General features: G+C 39.5%; 1 protein-coding gene and 1 long non-coding RNA gene across 18 annotated transcripts; one reads left to right on the top strand and one right to left on the bottom strand.

The window, feature by feature from the left end:
• Positions 1–244: 244 nt before the first annotated feature.
• On the bottom strand, positions 245–26,528 carry LOC106942146 (clathrin coat assembly protein AP180). Of its 17 annotated transcripts, none has more exons than XR_001423558.1 (25): positions 26,077–26,528; positions 25,679–25,968; positions 18,353–18,495; positions 17,530–17,605; positions 16,137–16,239; positions 15,567–15,660; positions 15,371–15,482; positions 15,183–15,289; positions 15,055–15,096; positions 14,491–14,564; positions 14,133–14,138; positions 13,324–13,336; positions 13,080–13,219; positions 12,277–12,350; positions 12,008–12,022; positions 11,294–11,464; positions 9,370–9,468; positions 6,612–6,686; positions 5,635–5,730; positions 3,508–3,594; positions 2,010–2,071; positions 1,050–1,127; positions 862–972; positions 703–749; positions 245–367 (listed from the first exon to the last, which is right to left on the bottom strand). XR_001423558.1 is itself a non-coding variant. In XM_015025341.1 (24 exons), exons 2-23 carry the CDS (start codon positions 25,806–25,808, stop codon positions 886–888), a joined length of 1,884 nt encoding a protein of 627 aa, XP_014880827.1. In that variant the 5' UTR covers positions 25,809–25,968; positions 26,077–26,527; the 3' UTR covers positions 245–367; positions 862–885. The 17 variants fall into 17 exon arrangements, 14 of the variants coding, with proteins under 14 accessions (XP_014880827.1, XP_014880830.1, XP_014880829.1 ...); XR_001423557.1 differs by having other exon boundaries at positions 713–749; XR_001423559.1 differs by lacking the exon at positions 2,010–2,071 and having other exon boundaries at positions 713–749; positions 26,077–26,527.
• On the top strand, positions 18,431–18,793 carry LOC106942147 (uncharacterized). The gene is made up of 2 exons (XR_001423560.1): positions 18,431–18,522; positions 18,691–18,793. It is a non-coding gene; the product is annotated as an uncharacterized LOC106942147 (long non-coding RNA).
• Positions 26,529–26,814: the final 286 nt, after the last annotated feature.

The following is a 26,814-nucleotide window of genomic DNA, read 5'->3' as shown; positions in this document are numbered from 1 at the left end:
TTCCCCCTTCCAAATGCGGTGGTTTTCTGAATTATTTTAAAAAACCATTTTTTTGCTTTTTTTTTTTTTTTTTTTTTTGGTCATTTATTGTTCCATAGTATATTAAGTAAAGGTTAACACTGAAATACACACACACTCACACACATTGAAACATAACTCTGGTTTTCTGTATCTAGGGTTCATATTCACAGTTGTGCTACAACATTAGATAGGAAGGGAGAGTTTGTTACAAGAGTCAAGGCTGGTGGGGGGTTAGAGGGGAAAAGACCAAAGAGATGATGGCTGGCTGGCTGGCTGAAGAAGGGACTGGTGGGGTGAGGGGGTTGCAGACATCCATATCCACAGATCTCCAGACACAATGACAAACCTACAGAGGGGGTAGAAAAGGGAAGTTAGGACTGTAACATAACGAGAGAACCGGATTTACTCAAGTTTCTGTATTGTAAATTCAAGACTTATCCTGATGCACTTTAAGTTCACTTTAAAAAATAGACTTACTCATCTTTAATTGTTTTGGGCTTTGACCTGATCTGGAATTCAGATTTATGCCTTTATATTTAGAACTTTAACTTCCATCTCATCCATCTCTAAACAGACATTTTCTAAAGAACATTAATAAGTACAGAAGTAAACTCACTCTTCCACTCCACAGTAGCTGATTTAGGTTTGTGTTATGATTTCATGCAAAACTATTCCACTAACCCCAAATTACCATGAGTGCTGGCCTCATCTGCTGCACGAAACATGATCTATTATGTGGTAAATAATGGAGAGTGTTACACTAGTGCATTGCAGGTAATATTATTTACACATGCACATGCATTTATGAAGAGCTGATATACAAGTACTGAGCACGCCTACCTTGGGGTTAATGGGTCAGGCAGTCTACATGAAGTCCTTGATATTCAGGTCATCCAGAGCGTTCCTGGGTGGTGGGGGCTTTCTGGGGCTTTGGGCCATTCCAGGAGACATCTGTAAACACGTCTGATTTTAGCATTAACCCTTGCTTTGCAGGTTTGTAACTAGTAACTCAATTAGGACCATATTACCGGTGCCCCCGGGGTCACTCCTGCAGCAGGGAAGCCTGGCCTGGCCATGGGCATCATTGGTGCTCCGGCAACTGGTACCTTAGATATGGACAAATGGAGGGATAAACAAACAATTACACAGAATGTCTGCCATCTGATGGCGGAGGGAGGGACACCTAAGTAGCTGATTGTCCATCAATAGCCGGTAATGCCCAGATGGAACATTACTGGACTGGAACGGAATGGCTATCTTACCATGGTGAAGCTGGGGTAAGTCCCCAAATAAGGAGCAGGACCCATGGGAATGGTCTAAAGGTGTGGAGGGAATGGGACGGAGATGGAGGGTTTGGATGTTACTATACTCGATATAACATAAATGAGAGATGCCGCAAAACCACCACATAACAAAAATGGCTACAGGATGTTTTGATGCTTCACAAAAGTGAGGCTTAAGACAGACAAAACAGCACAGCACACGAGAAACGAAGATAAGCCCGCAACACAAAACCCTTACTGCTACTCTTTACTGACACGTGTATCATGGAGGGAATATGTTTGCCAAAAGAGCAAGTGTGTCAATAAAGAGTCGAGCTATACGAAGTGAATTCAGTGACTCAATCAGGCTTTAAGTTGTATTTATTTTAGAGCATGAGAAGTTGTTTCCAAGCAACAGCTTCCTAATTTAGTCATACCATTTGCCTCTTCATCACTCTCCAGTACACGCATATTAAAAAGTTATTTTCCCCCAAAGTTCAAATGAAACCTTCCTGAATTTGTAGTGCTGCATGTGAAACTAGCAGCTCTGCTTTTCTAAATGTGTACCATCGGGTAACCCTGCATCCCCCAGGCGTTGCCAGCCCTCTGAGCAACGCCTGGGTACTGGAGAACAAAATGAAGGCAATGCTTTGAGATTGCTGCTACAGGTGCGCCCTATCTGCCATGCGGGTCCACTCCATGCTATTAGACGCAGACAACATTTACCATGGGTGCACCCCAACTCGGGGGAGCTACCTGAGGAGCCGCTGCAGTTCCCATTGTGAGGTCTTGGAGAAGGAGAGAGACAGAAAGAGAGAGGTTCTGCAAAATCACTGCTTTCATTTGCACCACTGGAGAAATCAGACAACCTAGAGTGAATGTCTTCTGGTCTTGTTGCAACTTCATCAGACTTTTCTATTGTCGTCTAAGGCTGAGAGGATTTTTGTTAAACCTATGTCATTCAAGCACATAGAGTTTTTTAATGTTGTTGTGTTTTATGTATTACAAAGACACAATTGACAGCTATTTTATTGGCTTTGGTACCACTTCTCTCTAAATCAGGTCATCACAATCAAAAGGGTTTCAACAGAAAGCAATTTGACTTGTTTTCTTATTCCTTAAATGCCCTTTGTCTCATCTAACAGGCCTTTTTAGTTCTGAACATGGGCATGTTGCAGAACTGAAAAAGCCTTTTGGTTGAGACGTGAAACATATTTCAAGAGAAAAGGAAGTGCGACTAAAGCACTAGAAACATTTTATTAACAGAATCTATAAAAGTAGCAAAGATATTGCAGTTCAAAGATATGCAAAATAGTAGTGTACTACCAACAAGATGGTTCCCAGCTACAACCCACAGGAAGTTCCTCACGTTACTATGTGAGGGACTATTATTCAAGAGTTGGTACAAATTGGAGTGACAACCACATTCAGTAGAAATAAGATGTAATGCAAAATCTTTAGTTAGTAATATACAACTAAATCAAGTTTAGCAACACATTTGATCATTTTTATGACTGTTTATAACTCAAAGAAAAAATAGCTACAGAAATAAACTAATACACAATGGTTTAACAACATGGAAATGAAATGGCTTGTTTACGCATATGACACAGAAATCGGCAACAACAAAATGGCAATATGTTGATTTGAAAAAACGGGGGTTTAAATTGATTAAGGCTCAAATTCATCCATGTGATTCATGTGATTAGTTTGGAATAGACATTGGGATTCATGATAAAGCAGCAGCTGCTGCAAAAGGTATGACAATATCTTGATAAGGGGTCAGCTGCATGCTGAGCTTAGTGAGACATAGATAGATGGTGACTTCTCACTAAGAGTGTGAAGTCAATTTATTTTGATCCATTGTCCAATTTCTGTTCGTTAAATTATGTGTTGTGCCTCATTTTTTCATGATCAAATAAAATGTAAGTGATTGCGGTTATATTACTCTGAGCCTCAAAGGTTGTACTTGTAAAAATTAGAACAGATGCCCAGTGAGCAGCAATGCTTCTCTAACGGTCCTGAGAAAGTCAATGAATAAAGCCTGTGAAGCACTGTGCAGGATAATCTGTAGTTTCATTTTTATTGTGCTGCAAGTTTAAACCCACCCCCCACCCCCTCCCCCCCCGAGGGAGAAATAGCAGCTGCATCCTCTAAATATACACATTTTTTTCATTACTTTGTTTCATCTTTGAGTCTGCACTTATCCTAAATGACTACTTACTACTTGCCATGTTAGCCATGGAGGTGTCAACGTCACCCGCTTGAGGGGTCACAGTGGGCTTCATTATGTCGCCTAGCCCATCAAATACTACAGCAGGGAGGGGGGCAGAAGAAAGGAAGGGGCAGGATGGGAGATGAAGGCAGACATTAGCATCCTGTGTGAGCTATCCTCACACTCTACCACAACTCTGTAGCACATCTCCTTATAACTGGTGATTACTATGACAACGGAAAGGCGTCTCTATGACAACAGAGCAGTTGGGATGATCGATAAACACCGAGATTATAGTGAGTTCAGATGATGACAAAGAATTTCCATATAGTGTGCGTGGAAAAAAAAAAAATAGCAAGACGCATGAATACATACAAACCTATTTTTAAGTTTTCTTTAAAAATAAATATTTAGTAGATAGAGATAGATGTGAGTAAATAGGTTTCAGCTGACTTCATCCTAGCATTGTAGCTTGAATTAAGCCAGGTTAGATGTTAAACACTATACATATTGCTTTTGTTTTACACAGACAGACAATCTTTGTCAGCATCCAGCATCTGGTGGTGGAGGGGACAGTGCAGTGGAGCTGCGCCACTGCAATGCAGTGCACTGTGGGAATTTGGCGTGTTAAAGAGCAAGGCAACTCACCCAATCAAATTGGAGGAAGCAAGAAATGAGCCAGCCCAAGAGCCAGATGGAGAAAGAGAGCAGGGGAGGCGCAAGGGGAAAAAAGAGAGGATAGCAAAAACAAGCAGAGATGCCAAAGTGAGAAAGAAACATTGAGCTTTTTAAATAGCGCGTGACAAAGAGTTCAGTAGAGATTTTTATATGGAAAGAGAAAAAGAGAAAGAGTTAAGCCGTAAAGCAGCAGTACAGCAAACATTAGGTAAATGGCACTGAGTGAGATGAACATGGATCAGGGTTTGAGGTTAAAGGAACTTACCATTTTTAGGCAGGAACAACAAAATCAGTAGTGGACAAATATGGTGTCTTGCAAAAGTATCATCACCAACATCTAATCATTTATTGATATTCCTTCAAAAGTTTATTCCACAGCATCTGTGACATTCTGTCTGCTGTGTCTTGTGAGTGTTAGGGACAACTTTCTCACAAAACTGTTCTATCTGGATATTGTGTTTCTTGTTTAACAACCAACATTTGGTTTATGGCAATAAATACATTTGAACTTGTCAAAGAAGCTGTCAGTGCCCAACCTGTACATCTTGATTGTTTAATGACAAAAGTCTTTGAGTATCGTTTTATATTTGTAATAGTTTTGTGTAGTTTGCAAATATTTTGATGAACCTTACAATTATTTTATTTTTAGTTGAAGCTTAGGCCATTTTTTTAGATCAGGCAGTTTGGTGTAAATCAACAAAGCCAACTCTAATGTTTATAGAAAATATCTGATGTGTCCGTGAATATCTTGCCACAGAATTAAAAAAAACTGGTCTGGACTTTGACTAGGCCATGATAGCACTTGAAAAAGTTTTGATCTAAATCATTCCATTATACGTCTGGCTGTAACTTTATCATCAATTCGCTGCTGGAGTGTGAATTTTTACCCCGCAATCCCATTAATGTACTCTACAGTTTTATGGTTGTGACATGACAAAATGTGAAAAAAGTCCAATCATGACTTTTGCAAGGCGCCATATGTATATGAAAATCATCAAACACACTTTTAAAAAACTAAATGGAGTCTTGACCAAAAAACACAAAGGGATAAATTGAATTACGGTGGACTATTTCTTTAACAGTTACCAAAATTAACAGTGACAAATACTGTGAAGCATCAGATTTGACAGGTTAAACGCCACTGTGTAGCTTCCAGAAAGGATGGCATCAGAATAATTCTCTGGGGTGATGTGAGGATATTAGATTTAAAATGACAAGGCATCATGCAAAGATGATACAAATGCTTGCAGGTAAAAAGGGAAATGACACACACACCCACACTCAAATGCATAAAAACAGCTCTGAGCCACATTTTAAAAATTCCTTTAACTCCATGGTAAAGACCAGGCCATTGGTAAAATCGCACATTGAATTAGAGATGTATTCTACTTTGTGCATAAAAACCTGTGAAATGTGTGTAATATCTTGCAGGTTGGTGCATAACACGTGACGATTTACCTGACATGAGCTCAGAACCTGGAGCCGCAGCAGGTGCAGCAGCAGCAGCAGCTGGTGCAGCAGCAGCAGCAGCTGGGGCATCCCCTCCTGTAGGCTCTGTCGCAGGTCATCCCAAACATGACCACATCATGCCATGCCAGGCCAAAACACGTTCAGCCATTTCCAGCGCAGCATGAGGGCAAACAAGGGTAATAGTCAGCCTTCTGCGTCAACGCCGCTAATTTCAGACAAAACGGTTGAAGTTAAAAACGGTGCCACAGCGCAAGTCAAAAACACACACTCACCCAATTTAAAACATCTCAACTTATGTTTCATTTATATAGCAACAAAATGTTCTGTAATCTCATTCAACTAAGTTGAGCATGTGATACTGGAAGAGGTAGAAAATGTGAGGCAGACAAACACAGGCCACAGACGGAAATTCTGCAGCTATAACCACAGAAGGGGAAACCTTCCAGATTACACCCTTCTCTTCTTTGATGGTGTTTTCAAGAGTCATGGAGACAGATTGAGGGCAGACAGTCACTCATGTTACCCACCACCAAACAAGCTCATGATGCCTCCTGTGTCAATTTTGGGTGGTGGTGCAGAGGAGAGGATGGGTGCAGAGGAGCTGAACAAATCGGCTGGAGAAGGCAAGGTGGAGATGATGTTTAGACCCCAACACGCAGTCACACAAATGCACTTTGAGCAATCACTCTCATTTATTATAATGCACTATCAGTTGAAGTTGCAGTGCACGCAGTACATGCTGGAATTGGGGAAAAAGAAAAAAACAAAGGTAAGAAACAAAAGTAAACGCTTCAAACAGCTGAGTAGCCTGTAGCTGACCTGTAAGAGAGCAATATCATGTGTTTTTCTTTTTTCTCTATTCCCTGATAAAGCCAAGGACAAAGCTGGAAGCAAAGACAGCACGAGATTTTTGGGAGAATAGGAAGGCGCACGCAAGGTTGCAAAACCAGGTTGCAGAAGGATACCTGCTGAAAACAAGTCAGTGCTGGGTAAGGGGTCCGTTTTGGAGAAGCTCGAGTCTGGCATGGAGTCAAACATATCTATGAAAGCATACGCACCAAAACAAAACAGAGAAAAGACAATTTAAGAAGAATTCCTTAACCTGTTGATGAGACTCTCAGACAGAGGAGAGACACACAGAAGAAGGAATGAACAGTTCAAAGACACTCGTAATGGGCTTGATGGTCATATTCATTTTGATCTGTTTCTATCACTGTTTTTTCATAGTGGAATGATCAAACAACACACATTAATACGTTTCAGCAACAAGAATTGGGTGCAGAGTTTTCACTGATCCACACAGAATGTTTTCTTTAGGACGTTACACTTTAACTTCAATTTTTTTTTGTCATCATTAAGATTCTTCCCTTATTCTGGCCACCTATTAGACTGTAGACAAGCTGTAAACAAGCTCTCCTTAAATTTAGGGTTAGATTAAGCCTCGACATAGGAGAAAGAAATAGATTTTAAGATGTTCAAGGCCCAGCTAAGGCTTAAACCTGCCATGACTGGAAACATTTCACTGTCCACAGCGAAGCAACTCTAACATCATCGTCATGGTCCAGGAATGAGGGTGACAAAAAAAATAAAAATCCCTTATCAAATAAAAACATTTAAGCTTGACCAAAATTTGTATCAGCTTTGCCATATGATGCCTGGAGAAAAGTCTTATGTGAAAAAGATTGAACTATTTGGCCACAATGACTGAAGAATCCAAGGAGAGGTCCATGTGAGACATTTAAAACTGAGAAAACTTTACTTATACTTAACCGTAACTCCTAAGCCATTCAGCTAGAATTATGCCAGAAATTTGTAATCCGCAACAGAAAGTATGTTGTTTCTTTGCAACCATAGAGGGTTTATGCATCAATTTGTGCTGCTATGTGTAACTTTGATCATTTGTGAATTAGATAAAGTCAACACAGTTTAAGTCCTTTGTATTGAATTCTTGTTTTTGAATTCAACTGGAGTTGTATGAACTTTCCACCCTAAAAAAACAGTTTAAAGACAGTCTTAAATATATATAAAAAAAAAAAAATGATATGACACTCATGCTCCTTTTGAATGTATGTAAACTTTTCATAAGTTCCCAACACAGAAAAACCCACAAAAGATAAGGGAAAACGAGACAGTACAGGGCAGATTTAACTGAGCAGCATCAGACCAGTCAGAGCAGGAAGATGTTAAAAAAAAAACACAAATTCACTTGTATGCCTCATGTTTACCACCGAAAAGGTCCGTTGCTGCGCTGTTGACGTCGGAGCCTGAAATGGTTGCAGTGGTGGTGATGGTGGTGGATGTGGAGGTGAAGAGCGGTGAAGGGGATGGGGAAGGGGAGGCCTGAGTCTCCATAGAGCTAAAACAGACGTCCAGTGAGCTATTGTTCTCCACTGTCATCATCCCAAAAAGATCTAGACCTGAAGATGCAGTGTTGGTTTTGCCATCCGACGGAGCAAAAGGGTCTTTGGGGTTAAGGAATTTATGGAGAAGGAGAGGGAATGTTAGACAACGAACTTAATACAAAGCAGATCAAATAAGGACGATGACACTGATTGAAAGTTTAGGGTAATTCATGATTGCGCTTAATAATATATAACCAATGACGCTTTTATTCTGTAGCACTTTCACATTCTTTGCACTGCTCTGCATGTCTCATGTAATGGCAGTGAAATGTATGGGATAGAAGGAAGTATGTGAGGAATGAAAGGGAAAAGAAAACCTGCAGATATCCAACACACTCCAGCTGTCAGTGTGAATATTAACAGCTAAAAATAGATTCTCTGATGGGGGGGAAAAATGCAAACAACTGGAGAAGGCAGTAACTGCTTTCGCAGCACATAAACCTCTTATAAGGCAAAAGTGTAAAACCAGGTAAGTGTGCTTTTGTGTGTCAAACAAATAAATAGTGCAGAACACCTTCTAAGAAAACACAATTGACATGCCTTATCTTGTCAATCCGCCTTGTCTTAATCAAGTGATGTCCTTGATTAACAAATACATAACCCTGTCAGACATTGTTGCCGTCAAGCCCAAACATTTTCTCTCCATTTTTTATTTTTTTTTTTGTCATCTTGTGAAAATCAACTTTGCCGATTACCCTTCACCTCTATCTGGAGGTTTACACATTTAAGACGAGAGGTAGAAAAAAAGGCAGTAAAGTTTACCAACCTGTGTGAATATACATAGAAGCAAAGATGTTCTCGTTTCTTTAAAAGATGTTAGGTTTCTGTATGACAGCTCCGATACATACAACATCTGCAGTGAAATCCAGTGCTATTTTCATAGATGAAGTAATGTTGTCCTCCAGATGCAGGAGACCAAAAACCACATATCTCTCGACACCCAAACAGCGTGACATTCTGCAATCTCTCTCCTAGCTGCCTGTGTTCAGTCTCTACCGAAGCCAATAGCTTTACTGGCTGATAGATGACACTACTGTGCAGGTTTTAGCTAAGATATGCACAGCGGCTGTAGAATAAAGGTTTTATGACAAGCACATCCCACCTTTATGTACCACCATAAAGCATTAAGCTTTCAGTCTACAGGGAGATAATAAAACATGTCAGGATTATTTAAAAAAATGACATCCTCATGAAATATAACTTATGATTCCAAACAAGACATAAAAAAAAAAATAAAAAAAAACATTGTTTGGGTTATCTGTATTTAGACCAACTTCAGCTCATTCACAACACATGCAGACTCAGATTTACAGTCACCCACCAGCTCCAGAGTTAGTGGCTGGAGTGGACGAAGCAGCAGCCCCACCCTCTGCTGCTGCAGCAGGGGCCTCAGAGGAAGCAGCAGGTGTAGCAAAGGCGTCTGACGAAGGACAGAAATGCCAACAGATGGCAAGATGACGGAGGTATAGGCGAAAGAAGAAAAGGGGAAAAATCAATAGATCCTTAGAGGTAAAGAAAGTATTGAGAAAACAAAGATAACACAGAGCATTTGCATGAGAAGGTAAATTACGTCCTGGTTTTTCATTGAGAAAAAAAAATTGGGCAAAAACAAAAAAAAAAAAAAAAAAGCAGAGGCACAAAACGTCAGTGACCGACAGGTGAATGGATAAATGGATACACAGACAGGAGGCAGTACACAGAGACTAATCTACTGCACAAAGAGCAGAATAAGCCATCTATGCAATGCTGCGGGTGCCGTTTATAGCTGTGTCCATCCACATCGGAGGGTTTTCACGGCATCGCTTTCCAATGACATAAAAGAAAAGCATGCCAGCTCATCAAACAAGATGCATGTGACAATGAATCTGGAGGGATGTTTAAAAGCAAGCCAGCTGTAAGTGTGTAAAGTGTTCCTGAAGGAAGGCTGGTGCAAGGTAATAATTAAAAAGAAACAAAACTGTGTTATTTTTGTTCAACTTTTCCCACTTACATTTGAGCAACAAATTAATATAATTGTTTCAACTATAACGATGTAGCTCCATCTCATCTTTTCTTGATTCAGTAAAGTTTCTTTCTTTCTTTCTTTCTTCCTTTCTGAATTCTGTCTGTCTATAATTGTGTCTCTTTTCTTCACTCTGTCTTTCTTTCTTTTTTTATTACCATTTTCAGAAGCAATTACATAAAATAAATAAGGTAAAACATAAGAAAACCCCTCAAACAGTAGCTTATAGTGAAGGAACGTGCGTCAGTGTGGATAGATGTGACGGCTTGGATGGTTTGTTTGTATCGTGCAAATATTTTTTCTCGACCTACAGTGCTGTGAAAAAAAGTATTTATCCCCTTAAAGATTTTTTTTTGTTATATTTAAATGTTTCAGATCATCAAACACATTAATAAGAAATGTAGTTTTCAAAATATGAGATAATTTATAAAGGAAAATGTTAAATCATATATCTTCTATGATAAATAAGATTTTTTGCATAAAGTGACACTAGCTGCACCAGAGATTGAATACTGCTACACTTGTCATATTAAGAACTTGTCTGTCTACAAGAAATAAGCTAAAATATTTTAAAAAGCAGCGCATCACACCCTGATCAAAACAAGTTGAAGAAAAGATTGAAAACACATCTATCGGTCTGAAAGAAGTTGCAAAGATATTTGTGATAAAAGGCAGAGAATACTGAAACAGAAGTGATCATTTTCAGGGAGGCCAGACTTATCAAAATGACTCCAAGATATTCAGGAGGTCACACAGGAACCCGTAACAACATCTAATGCACCACAGTTAGGATCAAAGCTCAGGATTCCACAAAAAGAGAAAGAGAAACTCTGGAAAATGCTCTTAAACTCATCATAGTGACTGACAGCTTCCAACTGCTGACAACAGCTGTTTGATGACAACCAGTTTAGCACAAAGCCAGAATAACTTGGATCGCTTTTTTTCCCCCTAATAAATGAAATCATAATTTAAGAACTACAATTAAAGTTTTATCAGACATTGTTTTTTGTTTAATATTAAAATGAATTTGATTTCTGTAAACATTTAAGTTGAACAACAACAAAAAAAGGTATAAAAAAATCCCCTGAAAAAAATCTGAAAGAGGGCAAATACTTTCACTGTGCATGCTTAATGCGATTGAGAATGTGTCTGTGTTTGTGTGTTTTTGTGCTGTGAGATGGGTTTCGGGGTTGAGCTTCCCAGAGGTATTCCTTTGCAGAGAATGTTCTGGAAGCCCACTGACCTCCCAACAGATCCATATTGGCGGCACCAGGGGAAGTGGCGGCTGCTGTGCTAGTGGGAGGAGCTAGAGAGACGCCAGGTTCTGCCGCTGCAGGAGTGGGCGCCGCTGCTGCAGGGGAGGGGGCGGCCTCTGCGGCGAGTGGGGGTTCAGATAGCAAGGAATCGCCCATTTCTGCCAGTGGGGTAGATGTGTTTCAAATATCCCCCGCCCCCCCAAAAAAGGCAGTAAAAGAAACCCAGAGGGAGCAACCAAAATGACCAGAGGAGTCACCAAAGTGACAGAAGAAAGAAAAAAAAAAGCAAAGTTCCAATTAAATTAAACCATTTTATTTAATTTAGATTCAATACGTAAGTAAAAAAAAAAAAATAAATAAATAAATAAATTGCCAAATAATAAAAGTAGCCCCCATTTTAAACCAAAAACAGACAATGGAGTATGTGGAGGGAGAAGAGAGAAGAGGTAAAGAGAAACAAAGAGAGTACTCAGACTAAAGAGAACAGGAGACAAACAGGGAGGTAACCATGTGACAATAGTACTAAGCTAAAGTCTAGTTTAATATTAATTTTAGACTCAATCGGCATTATAGAGTCAATGTCACTTTGACTCTATATTAGCGCTTGCAAGGAATAAAAGTTGGTAACGTCAAGATAGTCTACTGCTACACTATCCTTGATAAGATGTTGGAGGTTAAACACAGAGGGACGTGACACTCACCTGATCCAAGCAGATCTATGGAGCGCATCATAGGAGAAAACATATATTTCATTAGACTGGATTTATTGTGAAAGGTTCCTAACTGAGATTCCAAAATTATTTCTTGGAGCTTTCATACATTTCTTTATCGGCAACTGCTGAGAAGCTGACCATTTTGAAGTTTTACCGAGACACACCGATTACATATTTCAATATTTGTGTTATGTGTCCAAATATTAGCACATTCAGTCCAGTTGTAGGAGGTGATTTGACCGGACGGAGCTTCTTACCTCCCCAAGATGTTGGTGCAGCTGATGGCGCTGTGGGGCCAGTGGAGGCCAGAGGATCCAAGTCCAGCAAAGAACTAAAGAATAGCACAAACATCAGGATCATTAGTTTATACTGGATCTTATTTTCATACTTTATTAAGACAACATTGCATACACATGTGACCTACATTTAAACCTGAAATAAACCAAGAAATAAAAATGTCACATCCAGTAATAAGAGGGTTTTTAGGAAAACCTGTAAGTAGAGAAGAGGAATCCTCATGAAACATTTCGTTTAGCGGCAGGCAGAGCTGCCTGCTGCCAATCCTGAGTAAGCTCTGCGTTTTTGTTCACCCTCCTTCTTTCTTTGAATTCCCTTCAAAGTGAACGATCTGGCATTGGATGAACTTCCTAAGTGCTCTGTCTTCTCAGCGACTAAACCTCTCACCTTGAAGTTCTCGATCACTTGATAAATAATTGATTTGAGTTTGGCCTTGTTATCAGCAACATTCCACCCATGAAGCCTTTTTAATGCAAAGTGATGATGGGAACCATGGCTGACACGATTTCAGGCACCACATCCTCTAGAACAACCGTTCTGTTCTTCAAATATCAATCACATCAATGACATCAGCTGCTCTTTTTCTGAAGAATCCATAACATCATTAAACTATGAAGCATGCCATTTTGTTCATCAACTTTTTAATAACTGCAGTAAGCTGTCTAGGTTGTCTGTCCTAATCATAGTTCAGAACAACATCAGCTGAAGTCAAATAAAATTGAACTACAGGAGAGCGAATGAGAACAAATAGCAGTGAACTCACTCTTCAGCTGGCTCAGGTGCAGCGGCGGCGGCGGCGGCGGCAGCGGCGGCTCCATCCCCGGGGGGCGGCTGCAGCGTAGGAACGGCGTTTGAAGATTTGGCTGGAGTCGATGTTGGAGACACGTTGTTTGTTGGAGACCCCTGAATAAAATGTAGGAAAAGAAAAACCTTCAAGTTGGCGCGTCTGACTGAAAGAGCAAAGCAAAAAGGAAAATACAAAGGACTGATTTAAATTCATTTCTCACCTTTGTTGGAGACCTGAAAGTGAGGAAGAAAGAGAGCAATTGTGAGAATTTTGTTTAAACGAAAAAGTTCTACTTGAAACAAACGGAGGGATGGAGTTTTTTTTTTTTTCCCTCAGGAAATCAATAATAATACCCAAGATGTGATCCTATGAAGAGTTTATTTCCAAAGTGAAAAGCTGTGTCTTAAATGCAACTTTAACAACAAACGTGGTCAAAGTGTTATTTATTTACTTTTTTTCCTTTTAGCCAAATTCACTTAGGAAAACCATGCTCTTCACACATCGATTCACATTTCATATGGAAGTACAGGTGGCTTACAACTTATTTAAACATGTGTCTTCCTCAAGACACATGTCTTATTTAAACATGTGCGATCTTTCCTCAAAGATTGCACATATAATCACAGCACCACGACACACATTTCCACATGTGAAGTAAGTTGTGGGAATTCACCTCTTAATATAATTTTTTTTAAAAACTTAAAAGTAAAACAAGAAAAAGCTATCTAATGTCAGGGAATTTTATAGAAAGCTTTTCAAACACTAAAAACAACAAAAAAAAAAAAACACTTGATAGAACACAGCTTATGCTTTTTCTATAAATTAGTGATTTTTGTCTTGGTGTTTACTGGCTAAGGACGTTTAAAACAAGCTTAAGTTGCATTAGGGTCTAATAAGACATTATATAGCAACATAATTCACATGAGAAGAATGTGAACATGAACCTCTTTGGTGGGTTGAAAACAGTAAATGCATGTAGATAGTCTTTAAGGAACTGTTAAGCTTCAGACAAAAACAACATGTGCTCACCCTTCACTGGTGTTCCCAAATCAACACAACAGAGAACAAAAAAGAACAGAAGTTAAAGGAAGCAAAAGAAATGTTCCTTTTATTACACTGGTGTCAATTCTAAATATGCCTGCTTCTTCCATCGTCAGTCAACTAACATTCCCAATCACTGGTCTAGCTACTAAATTATATTCAAATATCACTGCTCCTTCTGGGTTTTTAATGTTGATCTGCTTTAATCAGTATTTGAAAAATAGGGAGTCCAGTTATGGCAAAGAAACAAAAAGTAGGGGGAAGTTTAAAAGACTTTAACTATAAACTTTGGATTTTGCGCTCTATAAGTTCTTCCGATCAAGACGTTTGTGTAGCAAAGCCTTACCCTTTCTTTCCACCTTTTACGTCCTCCAGACCGTTCATGTGTGTTTCCAGAGACTCCAGGATACTGCTGGGAGCCTGACAAAAGAAATCAAAACTGGAATTACTGATGAGTGCCCCTTTATAACCTAACTACTGAAGAGCATCCACTAGTGTATGAAACACAAAGCTCCTGCAGAGCCTCACTGCAATACATGCGTTTATATGAACGTGTTAACAAACATTTGTGAAGTGAAATCAAATTAGGATCGACATGCTGACACTTCATCCTGCACTTAAACAGGCACTCAGCCAGGGCACCCTTTAGTTTCTGTGGTTACCGGGTCCTCAAGGGGTGTAAAGGGGCAGTCTTCGTCATCTGAATCAGCTAGATCCACCACCACCCCTGGGTGGAGACACTGGGTGGGGAGATAGTGGGGTGAGGCACAGGCGTCTGGTTGTGTTTGTGTGAGGGTGTAAATCAGGAATGAGGGCATTCATGTGCGGAAAGTTCTTGATCGTCATCCTTCCAAGCAGTAAAGTAATAAATTACCCAAAAAGCATGACTTTTTTATAAAAAGTAACTCACATAGTTGATGTCAGGAATGTCGTTTTTGTCCACTCCGACTGTCTGTGAAAGCAAAGACATAATAAGATCCAAAAGCCCAAATTAATGTCAGTATGAAAGTGATGATGTAGAGGATAGTTTGAACTCACCTCAGCCAACTTCATGAACTCCCCAATTTTCGTCACCCTGGTCAGGAACCTCTTATAAATCTCCAAGGCCTCCTTACAATCGCTTTTTTTCATCTTGAAGAACTTTTCTGGAACCAAAGGCGAGCGTCACAAATTCATTTAGAAATGTTCTTACTAAACAATGTCTTCATTATTCACTCAATACTGACCTAACAGGTTGATGATTCCGTCGTTATAGGATGCAAACAGCTTCACCAGATCTTTGAAGAGAAGCATGAAGGCAGCATTGATGATCCCGTTGTTCAGCTCCTTCGGATGAACCTGAAACGAGGCAAGTCCAGATCAATAAAGTGAAAGCTTTGTAGGACACACGGCAGGTTTGACTAACAAAATATAAATACACACGTCAAACTCCAAGAGTGTGTCGATCTGAGTCTGCAGAACAGGCATGCCTTTCAGTAGCTTCTCGGTGGTCATGGTTCTCATCACTCCCTCGGCACTGAGAAGACACAGCAAACATTATTTAGCATAAAGCAGAGCTGTGCTGGAACCTTTTAATAATAAGCACCTCTTCAGTAAATAAAAAAAAAAAAAAAAAACTTTCTGAGCACCCCTATACTCAAAGAAATGCCAAACAATTAATATGTGCCACTTTTTATTTCTTTGTAAAGACACACAACAGAAAAAAAAACATGTTTTTATTACTCAACTCTCACTTAGAATCTAAATTCCCAAATTCCACGCTGAGCAAATAAACAGGCAGTACCCCAAAGTCAGAATCCCAAGTGAGAGAGGCCTATCCCTAGCACCTACCTCAAAATCCAACATGGCTGCCCTATACTGAGCAACAGCCTAGATAATAAAGTAGAACCGCAGTACTAGATGCAAAGCTGTACCACTGTTGTTTCAACTGAAATGACTACAAAACTGGGGGATGTTATCTGTTGTGGAGTTTGAGGTTTTGCTTCAACGTACCCTTTCTTCACCCTGGTGAAGTCAAAAGCCATTTGGCGGTAGGCGAAGGCTTTCTCATTCAGGTATCGTGCATACCGCCTGATGAATGTAGACATGTCATAGCCTACACAGATATGCAAATGAGAAGGAACAGAAAAGGTTTTTTTTTGAGAAAACATCTTTTTTGATTCTTTGTAAAAATTGCTCGTCATTAACTTTTCTGCTAAACAAATAGCATCCTATCAGCACTGAATGAAATTAAGATATAACTACTGCTTAAGATATCTTACCATCCTATGCAATTGAAAGATGTGATGTTTCTGGAGATGCATGCATGCATATTTTTGTGTCAGTAGTTTGCAAAGCTGTGTCTTGTTCCCCTGATTAGCTCCTCTTGCATTTATATTCAGCTGTGTCTGAGTTTCCCCGTCAGATCCTCGTTTTAGCTGTCGTACGTCGTGTTGTTGTCTTGTGAGGTTTTCCAATTGCTACCAGAGTTTGAGCTCTTAGCCTTTTGCTCACCTGTGCTGCCTGGACTTTTCTACTCATTTGAGATATTTATTAAATCATCAAACTCAGTTGCTGCCTCTCTGCATTTAGTTCCATACCACAACTACCACAAATCATGACAAAGGGCCTATTTTATTATTTTTTTGTTATAACGAATCAGAGGTTGTTCTCTCAATCTGCATGATTTCCAACCATTTCTGTGATTTCACAATGGACAAAACAATGTGTTGGCTGCCTCCCTTCTTCTGTGTCATGTGACCCGTGCTCATGAAGCTATCTGTGTGGGTGAGAGTTGAAATACTAATTACTGTATTTTACAACACTTAGAGCAAATACTAAGTTATTATTAAATGTGTTTACAAATCAAATTACATGGAAAGCAAACGGGCCTTGCCCTCCAATAAAATGATTCACATGAAAACATTGTCAACAGGGAAACATGTGAGCTGAATTCCTGAAGAAACGTAGCTGCATGTGTGGAAACAGATCTTCTTAAAAAAAACCAAAAAAAAAACAGCAATATGCATCTTGATGCATTATCAAAAAACTGAAGTAACTTTTTAAACCTGGTTAATCTCTTCTTGTAGTACAATATCGGGGACTGTTTTTGCAGAAACTCCAATTAGGACAAACTTTTGAAGGATTTTGGGCCTGAGCCTTGATATCGGCAAGCACTTCATCTTAAATGACCCAAATTGGCATTGTCGAAAAAACGTCTTGGACATCCCAAATGAATAATAATCTCAGTTACACGCTTCTATTTAAATGTTCCGGCCTTATTTCAGATGCCCCCTTTACACTAACCTGAACAAAAATCTTCATAAGGGAAAACTGAACAAATACTCAGCATTTTTTAGAGTACGGCTTAGGTATGCTTTGTGGTTTTGTAGTTTATTGGTCTTACCATGAGAGCCTGTTTTGTCAATGAAATTACTGAGGTTGAACAAGGAGGTCCTGGAAGCCAAATACTGAATGAACCTCTGCAAAAGACATAGACGGCAAAATAGAAGTCATATTACAATCGAGCATCCAATACATTCATTCATTCATTTCTTAAACGTTCACAAGCCTTTAGCTTTGCAATATATATATAAAGCTTATTGTGCCATGAGATCCTGAACTATTAAAACGTCACAATATTCCTTGTGAAATTTGTATCATAAAGGCCTATTTTGTTATTGTCTCAGTGTGATTTCTCCCGTTGTTCTAAGTCTCAAATGTGAAAAAAGTAGTGTAGGCCTGGAAAGCCTTGAGCTCCACACCGTGTTGTATCTACATTTGAGACTCTTATTTTGAAGTAAAACAGGAAACAGTTAACTTTGTTTATCCGGAAGTAGTTTTGCAAGCTAAAAGAAATGGTGACGTGGATACAGATTTGTAAGCAATTTGAAGAAAATGCCATCTGGTGAGTTATTAGCCTCTGCTGTTGCTAAAGTTAGCATCTGCTTCAAAGCTTCCTATTGGTGCTAAAACAGGAAGCACCAATAGTCAAACTAAGACTAGCTTAGTTAGACTAAGCTAGTCTTTAGCTTAGTCAAACTACAGTTGGAAATCTGTAGAGTCATATCGGGTAAAATCCATCGTTTTTACAAAATATTGCTAACGCCTTCTGCTGTTCATGTTCTATCATCTCATCTCCTTATCTGGCTGTAATGTTACACCTTCTTATGAGACACAAGTAGCCCACATCCACAGCTAAAGATGTGCTCGAAATGACACCCACTGACCTCGTTGCCATGGACGCATATGTGATGAGTGGTGACGAGAGCCTTGAAGACGACCACCCAGCTGGCGTTGGTGGATCGCTCAAACAGCGTGTCAGCCATCTGAGGGATGTTTACATTGGTGGTGTTGGTGGCTGACACCAGGTCTGCAGCACAACCGCAAGGATGAAAAGGTGAGATTTTTTTTTCTTAAAAAACATAACAAAATTCCCATTTTTTTGTCTTTTAGCTTCAGCTTTTCTCATGACATTAAGCATGAGAGTATAGGTATGTAGCCTAAAACAAAGATATTATTTGATTAAAGTACTTTAGTTAAACTTAATTAATGTTCTTCACTGCAGAGCCTCTCTGGACACTCAAGAGAGTTTTAAGCCTGGAGGAAGACCTGATGAGCAAAGAGGTAGCATGTGGCCAGATTCTCACAAACGCAATGACACTGAAGAGGAAAAAAAAAAAAATGTTGTGTCATGTCCTCTGCCTCTGGTTGTCACATCAGACTCTAAATCAGACAGAGAAGTAGCCAAAGTGAAGGGGCTGGATTACTGAATGCATACCTAATTAGATACAAAATGTCAAGGAAAAAAACATAAATGTAGACATGTAACTGTGGTTAGAATAAACAAGTCATGCAGACCAGAATCCAGAAAAAAAATGGATGAAAAAGTCGTAATGCATTAAAAAAAAGAGGATAAATAACATTTTTAGTAATGTTTCTATTTAATCATCATTTTATGATGAAGCTAATTTGTTAATTACATAATAAATACAAAACCTAAAAGCCTCAAAGCTGATGTTGGTCATGTTTTATTTTTAAATGTACATGTAGTTATTTCAGAATTAATCAATTTTAACTTTCCTGGGCTGCTTTGGTCACTATTCATGCACATCTTCATGCTAATATTAACCATGTCTACATGTTTTGATGTGAAAGGTTGACATCAAATAAATTCCTGATTTGCTTCAAAACTATGATGATATGTAAATGGTTCATCACTTAATTAAAATAAAATGTGAAAAATCTTAAATATCAAAATAAATATACAAATGCTTAAATTATTGCACACTGTACTTCAGCAACGTCCCCATGAAGTGATTCAACACAAAAATTGAAAAATAATACATTTTACATGAAGTTATTCAATTCTATTTGGTTAAGTAGCATTGATATTTCGGGGCTTTTTACATGAATTTATTTATCTTAGTTCATGATTGTATTTTATTTTAATTATAACAGGTATAAGTAATTTTTTAACGATGTATATTACATACTTGGTACACATTGTGAACTGTTTCTGTTTTCTGTGTCTGCTGTCATGGGGGTGGGATTCAAAACATTCCCTGCAGAATCAGTGATTAGTAATAATCTGTTTACATTCAACCCTTGAAACCCGGCCCCCATTTCTCTACAGCCTGCTGCCAAACACAAAAAGCTTCAATGCTCTAACTCCTCTTAGCCCATTTCCCACACTTGTTGTCTAGCTATCTTTTTTTTCTTTTCTCTTAGAAAAGTCCTGTTGTCCTTCACTTGTAACCTTGGAGTATTTTTATTCTGGCATACCTTTGAGTGCAGGGTGTTCAAGTATTTCAGACCCAATAAGTGAAACAACCTTCCTCTCCTTCCATTAGTGGCGACGTCTGTCAATGTCTGCAGATTTGCTCTCTGTATGAGTATGCGTAGTGTTAACTTGCCTTTTTAGAGATCAATACAAGAAGCAGTACATTAACAATATGTAGCTTATCTAAAATGTATTATTTCAGGCATAAGCTTCTGCTTTCATTGGTATGTCTGACGTTTTGTTATCTCTGAATGAAAACTGTCTACTATATATCATCTGAAACCTCACCATAACATTTGGCAAAACAAAAATAAAGTATTATTTACAGCACCTACCTTCACTAGTGTCAATGGATAGTAAATTAAAAGTGTGTAAGATATTGAGAGAACATTGCATGATCCAAATAGTTTTGATTTCATCTTCAATATTCAGACCAGAATTTGCCGTAAACAACACGAAAGTCTCGATCCTTCCTTCTTTGCATCAGCTGTTCAGTTTGCTGGTGGTGTTGTGGTTTGGGAGAAATTGTCTTGCTACATTTTATGTCCCTTAGTTCCAATTCTATTTTTGCTGATCCTGCACTTAAGACTGCAGTGTACTCGAGCTGGCGGCCTCAGTACTTTGCATTATTGTACTTTGCTTATTTATGAGCGTTCGTGCTGTTCTCTGCCACCATTCTGTGGTCGCTTTTACCATAGAGATACTGCCAAACATCAGACAGCCCTCTCTCTTCTGCATTATTTCTCCATTCATTATCTACTTCAGCTTCACCGAGGTCTTGGTTGGCAGCTCAGTGGCTCTCAAAGGGGATTTACCGGAGATGCAGGCGAGGTAAACAGATGGCATCCTCGTAAAGCTTCAGCAACAGGGTTCTCCCCTCACCCTTTCCTTCCATATACCTGGCTAATGTCTGCTCCCTGGCTGACAAGTAGGATGAGTTCTGCTTCTTCCTTAACTCTAAAAATTTGGACTTTCAAAACTTGGTGCAATGTGCGCACCTCAGGCTGCGTACTACAAGATCAGGTGTTTTGAAATATAGAGGTGGTAGGATTTGCTTTTAAATGAAACTTGTGTACTGATGTCACCACATGACATTACCTGAGGTAATTATTTTATGGACCTCAAACCTTTTAATGTCCTTGTTTGTTCTGGCCTGTGTTTACAACCCACTACAAGTCTGCACATCAGAAGCTGAAAAACAGCTTACTGAGCTGATAAAATCTTACTTTTAATGGTTTGCATGCACAGTTGCACATCAAGTCCACTTCAGACCAGCTATACTGTTATTACCTATATTAGCTATAGTGTTAGCCCCATCCACTGACTTTGACGGATAAGGGTGAAAACTAAAATCATAATCTGCACCAGCACATGTTCAGCATGACAATCATTTCAGCATGAAATGGACCAAACAATACAAGAAGAAACGCTCAGAATCAAAAGGAATGTGAATATTTGATCTGGCTTTATTTTGATGCTCACTGATCTCCTTCTGATCTTTGGGGAACTAATTAGATTCCAATACTTCTGAACATTTTGACCAGATGGCAATGCTCCTAATCAAGCATGATGTTTCATGTTGGGATGCAGACAGCAGCAATGTTAGATCTTTTTTTTTTTTTTTTTTTTTTACAAGGTTTCTTTACCGACACTGTTGCATTCTTTAGTAATTCCCTTTTTCTTCCACATCTGATCATTCACATCCTTCAGTGTTTGATTTCTGTCTCTTTCCTCTAACCAGTTTTGTGGCCTTTTTTCTAATATACACTCCCAGACATGATCTACATTGGTGAAATGTTATGTAACATTACATTATCACAAACACGGTGAAAGTCTGGTATCTCTACAAGCACTGTGAATCCAGCATCACACAGCCATTTTATGTGATATGCAACTCTTCCTCACTGCGACGGTGAATCTGCTTTCATATCCGCTAACAGGTGTGAAACATGTTGCCTGATGGGCAATATCACACACACTAATCCATGCTTGCTGTTGTGGTTTCATCACCTGCCACAAACACACACTGGCACAAAACCAGTGTGTGTGTGTGTGTGTGCGCGCGTGTGTGTGTGTGTGTGTGTGTATGCACACATGCGTAATGAGGATTGGCAGTGCTATATAAAGGCTCTTACGGTAATCCACAGCCCACAGAAGGGTTCTAAGAATGAACTGTGAGGTCTCATGCTGGGAACGTGTGTGTCTGCGTCTGAGACTGGCTGTGATAATTGTGCGGTATGTTACACAACAAATCGCTCCAGTTGTAGCCAGAAAGTTCCAGAAAGTAAATAACACCTAATGTTGATGCTGAGCTGGTCCAAAGTATAAGCAAACTGCAGCTGCTTGGCTTCCTCAAACCATCAGGCGGGGTCAAGAGCACCAGGACTGTCAAAGAAATGATGCTTACTAATGTAAATTCTTTAGGTATGATAATCAGGCATCAGGTTATTTTTGTAGCTATGCAAAACAAAACTTTTCATTCTTGATATTCAAAATTTTGCGCACAATCTGTTTAATAGTGGTCCAACTAAATTTTACACTAAACTGTGGGAAAAATGGCTAACTACTAAAAACTATCTGAAAATGAAATGAAATAACAGACTTTCTCTGAAATTATCTAGGTAATATTTTGACAGAGACAAATGGAAATCAATTCAAATTGAAAATGTGTTCAATAATTTTACTTACCTGGAAAACACTCGGCTCTGGACGGACTTTCAACAAGCTAAATGTCATGTAACGTTATTACTTTACATTGATTTCCATTCAGCATTTAAACTGTTAGTCCAACATTAGTCTCCTTCAACAAAGCAAGTGGGCTGAAATTTAATGTGTTGTGTCATATTTACTGGTCAATTTGGACAATTAAAGTGTGCACCACGACTTTGGAGGAAGTCAGATTTGTTGACATTAGTGGTGAATGATGAGTTTTATGTTTTTAGCCCTGTTTGTGGAGACATCATCTCTGGTATTTATAAGAAATATAAACCCTCCTTTTACACATCCAAAATGCCTTGGTATGAGAAAATAGATGATTTGTGTAATTCAGTGCAGTATCTCTCACATCCTAATATATCTTTGTAATGAAGTCATTGTTTAAAACAGTGCAAAGAGATTTGATTTTCTTTCCACAAAACCCTAAAGCCCTTCTGCTCCCTTGATATATTTTAACCACAGATCTGAATGTGAAACTCCTTAATCATTCAGCAATACTAGTTTTATTATTGTATTTTTTATGATGTTTAAATCACTTGTTTTCTGTGCTACAAATCTGAATATTCAGTAATAGTTCCATTAAAGCAAATTTGTATGTGTGTGTGTGCGTGCGTGTGTGCGTGCGTGCATGCGTGTCTGTATCAAAGCCCAACACCATCTGTGAGAGAGTTCTGCCTCTGTCATCACCATGACACACCCTGAAACTCTCAATCAGTTGCCATGGTAGCCACAGTCTCTAGCATGTCCACTCCAAGGGCTGTAGAGCATATCAGAAAGCAATAACGCCATTTGACTTCATTCTGCACTGGAAATAGAATACTATGAATGAGGGTCGGCTAAAGTGGTTTGAGTCTGTGTGAGTTATTTCAATGCTGTTTTCTGCTTCTTTGAAGCTCCCTTTTGTTCCCACAGGGCCCTTTTTTTCTGTGCTTTGAGATGAGTGTGTTACCCTCACCAAAATTTGCAATAAAGAGCACAGTGACCTACATTCAAGATTGCTCTGTTGCACTAAAATAGATTTAAAATAAACTAAATGCTTGAAAACACACACACACACACACACACACACACACAAAACATAACATTTGTGTTTGGGATGGAGTTAAATTAGACATTGTATGTGAGAGATGAAGAGTAAAACAGATGTGTAACATAGACAGCTCAGTAAACTGCTAAAATGACAAAGTCTGCACTGGAGAACAGCTAAAGAGGGAGAAGAAAACATAAGAGCACACAGTGACAGAACAAGGAAGGAGGAAGCGCTGGTCTCTGGTGCCTTCTAGCTTTGGCCTCGCCACCTTTGGCTCCGTAAATAATGCAGAGCAGTCATTGGCTCATTATTAAATTATTCAGCAGGAGAGCGGATCAGAAGATGTAAGGCCCCAGAATGAGGCGAAAAACCAGGGGCTGTCTGGCATTGACAAGGTACAGACAGAAACGGAGAGGGACACGGAGATAAGAAGATCATAAGTCATCTGTTCTTAGTGCCACACCGCGGCTTTAGTTTGAGTCATGATGGTGACTAATGATGACTTGTCTAAAGGCGGTCCTTGTTCTCAAACCTATGTGTGTCAATAAAACCGTAACTGTGATTTTTTAAAAATGAATCATCAGCTATATTTCTATATTGACCAAACAAACTGAGAAACTAACAGGTGAATTGTTTGGACAGCCTCTAATCAGCAGTGGCTGATTGCTGACTGTGGTGGACCAAGTTTTTAAACAGCTAAAATCCGAGTTTCCTCTGTTGTGTGGCACATCGAATCATGCAGCATTCTCCTGCCCTACTCAGTTGACTAAATGATGCTCCTACACTTTCCCCAGACAAATCTACATTTATCTATTTGGAAACAGGTTGAGAAAGCCATAATGTAGAAACAAAAGGAGCACCACCAATAATTTTGATTGAGATAAACTAAAGTTGACAAGCTAGAAGCAGTATGTCAATTCTGCGCAACCGACTGAAGGTTTGGCCAGCTGATGTAGCTCGATCGCCATAGTATAAAATAAAAAGAAAAAAACATATTCATTAGGAAAGCTTTATTGAAAGATGCTGTTTCTTGATAGGTTCTGTTTCCATAAGCTAAAATTTTAAATTAAACAAATGAAAGCTGGGGAAGATGGAGGGTTTCCCGAAACCCCATCCTCAAAACGCAACATGCCTTACTTAGCATGCTAGCTACAGTGGAAAAAGAAAAAAAAATTGGTGTATCTGCTCTTCAGAATGCTTTTAGTTCGTGTGACCATTCACTCACACAGAAATATAAAGACGTACTTAAAGAACATATTGCATAGTGTTTGAAAGAACACAACATGTAGAAAAGCATTGATGCTGGTATTGCCAACAAACCTTTGCCCGGTCAATATCGATAAGGAAAACCCTCTGTGTTTTTATCTCGGATCTGGGACATGGTTAAACTGGGTCGAGTGTCATTCCCAGATCCAACTTCTGACTTCAGAGGTAAATGGAGCACAGCATGAGCGTCTACCAACACTATTTCCTGCTTCACTGTCGTGTGCTTCAGTTTGTACTGGGAGCCTTGAAATTTGTTCCACTTCTCTTTATCCTATTTTGGCAATACGGATAACTGTTACTGTTCTGATTTTAAGAAAACCTGTTAATTCATGGAACAAAAAAAAAAAAGAAGAATAAAGTCCTTATTTCTCCTCTAAGTATTATGATACTGCGTTCTACAAGTCTGTTTTAAAAGTGTGAAGTGCTTTAAATTATTGCACACACAAAAAAGTGAATTTCATTGAACTTGTCTGTCTATCTTAAAATAGAACCTGCTTTCTCCACACTGGATCTTGGATGGCCATCATTCTCACTTCAGACAGGCACAAAGGGTCACCAAAGGGGTCATTACCATGGCTACATCATTTTCTTATGGCACCACACCCAATTAAGATGAAGGAACCAGAAAATAACTGTTCATAATGGCGGTGGATGGCATGTGGTCTGGGACTGTGTGAAAGGCGGCGTGGAGCCTATTGGCTGAAAGGAAATGTGAGAAATAGAAAAGGGGCTTGAGGGGGGGAAAAAAAGGACTGCACTTACATTCCAGGTGCTTCTTCTTGGGCGCCATCACTTCGTGAGTGGTGGCTTTGCAGACAGCCCGGGCCATATCCGATCCCGTTAGCTGGTACTGCGCAGCGGCAATGCGATCCGTGAGCGTCTGCCCCGACATTTTCCCTCTCCGCTCAATCAACCACCGCAGAAACTAATTTCTCCCCGAGGGATGGCGTGGGGTAAAAAAAAAAAAAATGTGAGCAATATAATCAATCTTCACCAATTTTCCACTTCTGTTCTCCAAGGTGGGATCCAGCGCTTTCCAGGCCTTTGACCTTCTGTGTGGGCGGAAAAACACACACACACAGCAGATGAACTATATCTTTGCGCTAAAAAAAATCAGTAGGTCGAGTCGATAAAGACGTGCGCTATGACATTAGACTCACACAAGGTTGTGTATTCCCCCACAGCTCGTAGCCCCGTTTTGAGGTTCGACCGCTCAGTTCAGCACCTTGGACAGCTAAAGCCACTCGGTTATGTAACACTCAGCGGGGACTGAAAGCTCGTTTCTCAGCCTGCAGCAGTTATTAAAAAAAAAAAAAAAATAGAGCTGCAGAAAGATGCCGTGTAAGCGAGGCCTCTCGGATCGTGCAAAAACACATCCGAGTTTGTAAAAATGCAAAACGTAAATCAGCACCCCATGAGTCGCAGTTCCTCCCGCATCGGTGCATCAGGATAAAAACGCTTTCATTTTAGGCGGAGAAGCCCGCACTGCCTGTCGATCTGCTCAGAAACCTCCGCCTCCGGTGCTCCTTACACGAATAGAAAATATGCGCACAGCTCCCGGTGGTGTCGCTAACGCTGCGCAGCGCAAGATGCCACGAACAGGAAAAGGGCGAAGAGGAATTTCCTCTTTTCCCCTCCCTCCCTTATCTCGTTTGTTTATTTAATCGGTCAGTCTACCTTTCCATCAAGTCGCTCCTCCCTCAGCGAGATCATTGATGCGGTTTTTCGGCACACGTCGCATCCCACGAAGATATTTTAAAGGGGTTTACACATCAGCTCTGCTTTAAAACCCCAAATCTAGCTACAAAAATTCTAATGAGTAAGTAAAAGTTTTGTAAAGCCTCTTAAAAAATGGGGACAAGCTTCTATTTTGTTAGTTATATAACATATAGTATGAA

This window comes from Poecilia latipinna, unplaced genomic scaffold (genome assembly GCF_001443285.1).
Source record: "Poecilia latipinna isolate Pla-1442-1.1 unplaced genomic scaffold, P_latipinna-1.0 Scaffold4070, whole genome shotgun sequence".
Classification (NCBI taxonomy): domain Eukaryota; kingdom Metazoa; phylum Chordata; class Actinopteri; order Cyprinodontiformes; family Poeciliidae; genus Poecilia; species Poecilia latipinna.
The sequence above is the reverse complement of the archived record's forward strand: the minus strand, read 5'-3'. Positions and strand labels throughout refer to the sequence as shown.

Bases quoted from the DNA above. Each gene is read 5' to 3' on its own strand.
- LOC106942146 (XM_015025341.1), bottom strand. From the start codon at position 25,808: ATGTCGGGGCAGACGCTCACGGATCGCATTGCCGCTGCGCAGTACCAG. The intron at 15,483-15,566 runs GTGTGTATTTAT...GCCTCGTTTCAG, and splicing joins ACACACTCTTGGAGTTTGAC to GTTCATCCGAAGGAGCTGAA. The intron at 12,351-13,079 runs GTGAGTTCACTG...GCTATTCTTTAG, and splicing joins GCACCTGAGCCAGCTGAAGA to TTCTTTGCTGGACTTGGATC.